Genomic DNA, 7,202 nt, shown 5'->3' with positions numbered 1-7,202 from the left:
CTGTAGAAATGAATAACATTTAAACATTTCAAGCTCTGATCTAATATCACCAAATGGGGGAACTGAAACAGCAAACCTCGGTAAGTTGCTGGATTCTCAATCCTCCAGATAATGATGATACCAAGAGGTTTGTTCTTTCTAAAGATGCATGTAAGCTTGGGTGGGGAGAAATTTCGAACTGCCTGCTACATTGCTGTTGATGCAAAAGAATCTATTCCTATAAAAACATGAAGAACCATCGCACTGCAGTGCCATATAAAAACATGAAGAAGAACTATCGCACTGCAGTGCCATGTTCAGGTTTTCAATATGTCACAGCACTTTTCCCTTGTTTATGCACGGAATTTTCTGATTGTCGGTGCAACTTCTCATGCCCGTTGCACTCCTGGGAAAAGTGATCACGTGAGCCTCTTTAACACTGCCCAAAAGAACCAAGTGGCAAGTGGATATCGATGTTACAGCCATGCATGACAGATTTCTATATACACCCTAGTGATAGCACCACAAACAGATGGACCATCAACAAAAGCAACAGGTAAATGAGTGGCACCACAAATAGTTTGCACGACCATAGGATAAATGAGTGGCACAGATTCTGTTTAGTCTAGCACCCTAATATGTTGTCAATAACCTTTGTTTCACCAGATACATAACCAAAAATTTATGTGCCACGTAATCCACAGAAAGAAAAAACATGGAGTTCCTCATTCAGTGTTACTCCGAGCATGTATCACTGACTACCGGATGATGGACCCTCCCCTTGCTGCCGGTAGGTCTTCAACTGCACGAGTACAACCGCCATCTTGATAGTGGACGGCTTCATCAGGTCCAGGAGGGTTTCACAGAGAGGGCGCAATGGCATGCCCTAGTGTTCACAGAATATATTAGGCAACAAGAAAACAAATATACCAAAAGGGACTACTCTTGGTGTAAATTAATGGCTGCAACTTAAGTATTCTAAGCATCTAATCTGATAAGTAGAAAGAAACAAACACAATTAGTAGTCAAGCACAAGTTCCTTTGACTCAAAAATCTGTTCATGGACGCTCAAGCCCAAGTTTTACCAAAACGTGGAAAATCAGAACAGTGGAAAAGAAGACTTACGTTCCTCACGCCTTGGTAAGCAAATTGAACTAAGTCCAGGCTCTGCAACAAATTGCTACAAAAAAATATATATATATGACAAATTATGTCAACTGGTGAGAAATATGAACAATAATAGAAATGATTATCATGGAGTAGATTACTGTATATACGTTGGAGTAAAGTACCTCACGTGATATACATTCAGACGGAATAAAAAATGTTCAGGACGTGAACTGACTCATGTATACCTAACTATTCTTGTGTGCTAGATAAGGACAATAAGGATGTGTTTGGTTTGTGGGCATAAAAAGGTGGCTATGGGTACCCCCAACCATGTGGCTGGGGTTAACCACTTTTTTTGTCACCAATCATAAGGTACTACCATACGCACAGTTCAAAATTTTGAAATAGCTCATGGAAATGCAAACTTTGGTCTACTAGTCACTCACATGAAAATGCTACAGTAACATATGAACAAGTGTGCAAACTGGCTATATGGGAGTGATGGGTTGTGGTAAGTTCTCTTACCTAACACCATCACATACAAAGATAATAAACTCAGGGTCACCAGGCATAGTTTCCTACAGAAAAATTTCATTTATTAGTTTATAATAAAGACAGGATTACTTTTATTAACATTACTGCACGTACATTCAAAGATCCATCTTCACTGAAACGTTTGGTTGCCATGTAACTCAAGTCACCTGGATTGCGATTACAATTTAAAGAAGAGTCAATAAGAGTGGTACACATGTATACTAAGCCCAAATAAATAAGAAGAATTAGTGTTGTACCAGAAGCTCTTTCAATAAAAACTGGTTCATCTAAGGTTTGGGAGCAGCAGTCCCAAAAATCACAATCATCCAGTTTTTCGTTGATGAAAAGGCCGACTCCCTTTACAATGCAAATACAGTTGAGATATTAATGTTCTACAATGATACAGAAGACTGAGTAGAAATAAGAAGAGACATAATTATATACCTGACCGGCCCGAGAAAGCAGACAGAATGAAAAATCAGCACTGACTTCATTGACAACATCACTCTCGTTAGAACTCATTATCATCATCTGCCTCGTCCTACAGTACAAATTTAGGGGAAAATTTAAAAATGAAATCATGAGCATTGGTATTAATTACAATTAACAAGTTCGGAATGGAGACCTATCAAGGGAATCTTTCACATCTTTCAATAGTGGCGTGCGAAGATTGACATGATTCATAATCTTGAGATGGAAATGTTCAGTACAGTAGAATGCGGCAGATGGTCCTAAAGAACAATTGTTAAAGCATGAACCATTTTGATCATTAACATTGACTTTCAGTTCTAGGAAAGATCGAACCTCTATTATCATAAGAACCAAATGAAGAACTAGCTGTGTAAACATCAAGATCAAGGTATTTCTCCTTGCAAAGATTAAAGAAATTAAATGTCAGTCATTTCAATACTTAGCAAGCACATATGATTGAAATTACATTTCCGTGTTAACCAACCTTTAACATTTCAAGCATGTAAGCTGACAATATCGCTTCCCCATCTGCATTTTCACCCAGATGATAAACTGCATGGTCATGGGAATAAAACGGGTGAAATAATAAGAAACTAACAGCTGCAAGCAAAGGAAAGGACGATAGCCTAGCTGGAAGTGAGTGATAATTATTTCTGGGTTACAACTATATGTGAGAGCTGTACGCATCAAGCTTTTGTAAACAGTGTTTTACAATCTGAGATTCTTTAAATACTATTCAGTTCTCAATCCTTCCTACACCTTTGGGGACATAAGGATTCATCATCCGTAAGATGTGATTACCCTATTCTTGTTGCTATGCTGATATGTCACGTTTAAGACAATCTGAACTTAAATGTAATTCAACTCTACTGGCCGTGTTGCTGAGCGTACTTCAGCAGTGATCCAGGCCCTGACATCATTCAGAAAGCACACTAGCATGAACTTCAGTGATGCAGGTATTGCAGCAGTGCAACCCTTAAGATCAGTCCTATTTTGATAATAAGTTATGAACCCATAAGCTTAAGAGGGTATTGAGTTAAATGTTGGCTCAGAATTACTAAAGATGTTGAGAATTATTTACAAAAATAGAGTCCCCTTTACAAAATAAGCTATGCTTAGTACCTAAACAAATATATATGTCTTGAATGCCACAGAAGTGCATTGCTTGTCTATGCTTACAATTTCTGGTTGCAAATGCGGATAAATTCTGCACACTAGTACTAGTAGTCCAGCAATTCATCTAAGCTTGTTCTGCTAACAATTAACATAAATCAAATTATTGCAGAAACTCAACAGCTGTAAAGGTAACATGATATTGTATTCTATTTCAAAACAAACCAACAAAGGTGAAAAAATTATGCTGAGTTCATTTCCAGACAAAAATATGAATGCATCGAAATTTCCCAATTTGTGTTAAGGATGCTGCATATACATAAACTGGAATAACAAAAAAATGAATGCCAGATATCTACCAATGAGAAATAAGTCGCAGTTATATTCAACATTCCAGATGTTCAACCAAGTAACAGTAGGAAATATGGAACAACACATACAAACATGTCAAAGCCCTGGCACGCCGTCATGGAAGCTAAGTGAGAAATGTACCTTCAGGGTCGGAGTTACGGTTGGTGATGGCGACGTTGCGTAGGCGCTGCCTGACATACTTGACACAGCGAACCAGTACATAGATACCAACTGGTCCCATGGCATACCATCGCCATTCCCAGAGTTTCCCGATTGCAGCCACTGCGGCAGCTAGGACCGCCGCCTTCGCTGCACCACCGGAGCCCCCTGGCCCCCCTGGCCTCCCCTGCCTTCCAGTCCCTGGCCTGCCAGTCCCCGGCCTACCTGGCGTGGGGCCGCGATGTGGTTGAGGCCTAGGAAGCTTTACCCTTATACGTGGTCCGAGAAAAAACATTTTCTCATTAGGCCGATCGTCTCCCTTTAACAGATCCGCCAACCCACTCGACCGAGCGACGTGGAGAGCATAGGTTGCCATCCTGCAGCATAATTCATTCCATATCAAAAGTAGTTCTGGAAGCTGAGACACGCAGACTGTCAAAAATCATAAATACAAATCACTTGAGACTTGAGAGTACCAGGTGTAGCCAATGATGGAACAAGCAGATGGAACAAGCAGGTTGAGCCTTATGGTTTGCGCTTGACAATGATAAGAAAACAGAAAATTGGTTTTTAAAGCCACACTTAATATTTACTACTCCTTGATAAGTGTATAACGTGCTAGTACTCGTACATATTTGAGCATTTATTAGCAAATTTATATGAGAACTCTTGGAGCAACAATCATGACAACCTAACCTTTACCAAGGGACACATATAAATGATGTAATATATGAAAGCAAATGCATCTCCATACGAAAGTCCTCTCCAAATCATCATATGTTGGAGAGCAGTTGCATTTCGACCACCAAACACAGATCAAAGCAGAGAATCGAACAGACCTGGGTGACGTGTCTTCTTCGCCATCCTTCCTCGACAAAATTGTGTTGGAATGCCTTCCTCTCTACAGGGCAATGACGAGGTGTGTCGTTGTCAGCGGTACTTCTACTGCCTTCTGGCTCGACAGGTGGCTCCAGGGGGGCTGCCTGGCGGACAGGTTCCCCGCCCTGTTCTCCCACTGCACCAGGCCGCACGCTACGGTGGCGGGGGTCTCCACCGACGGCCTCGCCCTTCTGCCTCGTCTCTCCGGCGCGGCTTCCGCGGAGCTCATGGATGTCCGCATCATCCTTGATGGGCTCGCTCTCGTGGATGGGGCGGATCGGCGCCACATCGACTCGCCTTCGGCTCCACCGTTCTCCTCTCGTGAGGCGTACCGTTGGCTCTCCCCGGCTGGCCCCGTGGATACTTCTGCTTCTATCGTTTGGGCGACTCGGCTGCCCACGAAAGTGAAGATCTTCGCCTACCTCTGCGACATCGACCGGCTTAGCACCCGAGCTAACCTCTTTGCCAAAAGCTGTGCGCCTACGGATTCGTGTGCGGCTTGCGGCGAGACGGAGACCGGCAGACACCTCTTCTTCGACTGCTCTCTCGCCGGCTCGGTTTGGGCGCGGCTTGGAGTCCACATTCCCGGCGGGCGCTTCTCCGTCTGGAGCTTGCTGCCACCACCTGGCGTTGGTTCTACTTCCTGGCGCTTTGGCTGCGCGACGATACTGTGGGCTATTTGGAAAGCCCGGAACGACCTTGTCTTCAACTCGCGCCCGTGCTCCACCACCACTGTTCTGCGGCGGGTCTGCGAAGACCTAGGCACCTGGCGATGGCGTCTCAAAGGGACAGAACGCCAGCGGCTAGATGACTTTCGATCCCTCCTCCTTCTGAAGTGTAATGTTTAATTCTGTTCTTATTGGTTGCCGGCCCAGTGCCGCTTGTTGTAAATCTCTTCCCCTACCCCCTCCCTGTTTCTGAGATACATCTTGTATTGGACTGACTCCAAGTCATTCGAGGAATATACAAACGGTGGGGATTTTCCCCCCCGTCACACTCGAAAAAAACATAACGTATATAAGATGTGTGGCGCTGGCGGAGGAGCAGCAACCAGCAGGTGCGCTCCTTCAGCCCGCGTCGCTCCGCCGCATCACCCCCACCGTCGCCGCAACCATGGCCCCTAGCCGCCGCCGACGCAGCCGGCCCTAGGGCTAGGGACCCGCCTTCTACCCGCTTCGCGCACGCGCGAGATAGGGCAGCCACCTTCGCGGCGTCGCCCCCAGACCCCAATGCCGCTCCCTACGCACGACGACCAAACCCTAACCGCCCCAACCCTAGCCGCCGCCGCGCCTGCACCCGCAACCTCGCCGGCCCCGGCAACTCCGCGGCCGCTCGCCGCAGAAAGAGAAGGAGTTACCTCGCCGCGGATGGTGGTGGCAGCAGGCGGCGCCTCCTCCGCCTCGTGCTCCTCGCTCCCGACCCCGACCCCTTCCGTGCTCGCCGCAGCCGCAGGCAAGAGCGAGAGCAAGCGAAGTGGCGTCCCGTCCCGTGCCGCGCGCGGCTACGGAACCCGCTCCGTGTGTTAAGCAGAGATCACCTGCTTGCTTGTTCTGAATGTGGGCCCCGCCTACAACTCCGTTCCGTATCTTAAATGCCCGCACCGTGGTGCTACAGCTGGCTCGGTGGCCGTGTCAAACCGACTTCCAGCGCCACGTGTCAAGGGATTTCCGTATCCTTGAACCGCCAGATAAAATACAGTAGTACGTACTTTTTTTTCTCTCCTCATGAAATGTGAATATCGCAGTGATCTTTTTTAACGAAATTTGGTCGTCTGCACTTTCAACTACTCCGGTGGAAACTCAGTGGTGCTCTTGAGCCCCCGAGCTCGTTTTTTGAAAATCGCATATTTCGTCCTTCAAAAATTCTGAGCTAGATATATAAATCTAAATGTTGTACGCCTAGAATTTTGTTGAAAAATACATTGTATTTTCCGAAATATAAAAAAGAAAAAATAGTGACAAAAATACTCGTATATAACAAATATATACTATCAGGATTTTTTTTACATGCCCAATAATACAAGTTTTCTACCAAAACTTTACACAGATATATCGACAACGTATATGTACTCCCTAAACAAACTTGGATTTTTTTAAAACTTAAAAGTACAACTTCCATAAATTTCAAACAAAGGGCTCATTAGTGACCATGTGCAACAAATCCCTAGTAATAATCCCTACTTCCAAATATGGTGTGCCTACAAAGATTTTGATCAAAGTATTATAAAATTTGACCAACATTATAGGAGAAACATCTCCAATATCCCTCGGTCCCATGAAGCTTGTTTTAACTTTATCTAAATTTGGACAAAGTTAAGACAATTTTCATGGAACGGTGGGAGTATACACGATTACGAAAAAATATTTCATGATGGTTGTAACAATATAGATTTAGGATGATAAATGCCGATAGTTTTTCCTATATAGTTTGTTAGGCTTTGATAAATTTGACTTTAACAGAAAAAAGAAAGTTATAGGCATCACTGGTAGAAAAAAGGGCTTCCGTCCAGCCCCATTAGTCCCGGAATTATTCGAACCGTGACTAAAGGGGGCTTTAGTCGCGGTTCGGGAGGCGACCCGCGACTAATGCTCCAACCGCGACGAAAG

The 7,202-nt window shown here is 44.5% G+C and overlaps 1 protein-coding gene across 1 annotated transcript; it reads right to left on the bottom strand.

The window, feature by feature from the left end:
• Positions 1-519: 519 nt before the first annotated feature.
• On the bottom strand, positions 520-6,128 carry LOC127314103 (probable protein phosphatase 2C 42). Its single transcript, XM_051344572.1, has 11 exons — positions 5,954-6,128; positions 3,700-4,094; positions 2,579-2,646; positions 2,428-2,491; positions 2,249-2,354; positions 2,068-2,164; positions 1,881-1,980; positions 1,738-1,790; positions 1,615-1,667; positions 1,105-1,159; positions 520-865 (listed from the first exon to the last, which is right to left on the bottom strand). The coding sequence occupies exons 2-11, from the start codon at positions 4,091-4,093 to the stop codon at positions 731-733; spliced, it is 1,125 nt and encodes a 374-aa protein (XP_051200532.1). The 5' UTR covers position 4,094; positions 5,954-6,128; the 3' UTR covers positions 520-730.
• Between the last annotated feature and the right edge of the window lie 1,074 nt (positions 6,129-7,202).

This window comes from Lolium perenne, chromosome 7, assembly GCF_019359855.2.
Source record: "Lolium perenne isolate Kyuss_39 chromosome 7, Kyuss_2.0, whole genome shotgun sequence".
NCBI classification, from domain to species: domain Eukaryota; kingdom Viridiplantae; phylum Streptophyta; class Magnoliopsida; order Poales; family Poaceae; genus Lolium; species Lolium perenne.
The sequence above is the reverse complement of the archived record's forward strand: the minus strand, read 5'-3'. Positions and strand labels throughout refer to the sequence as shown.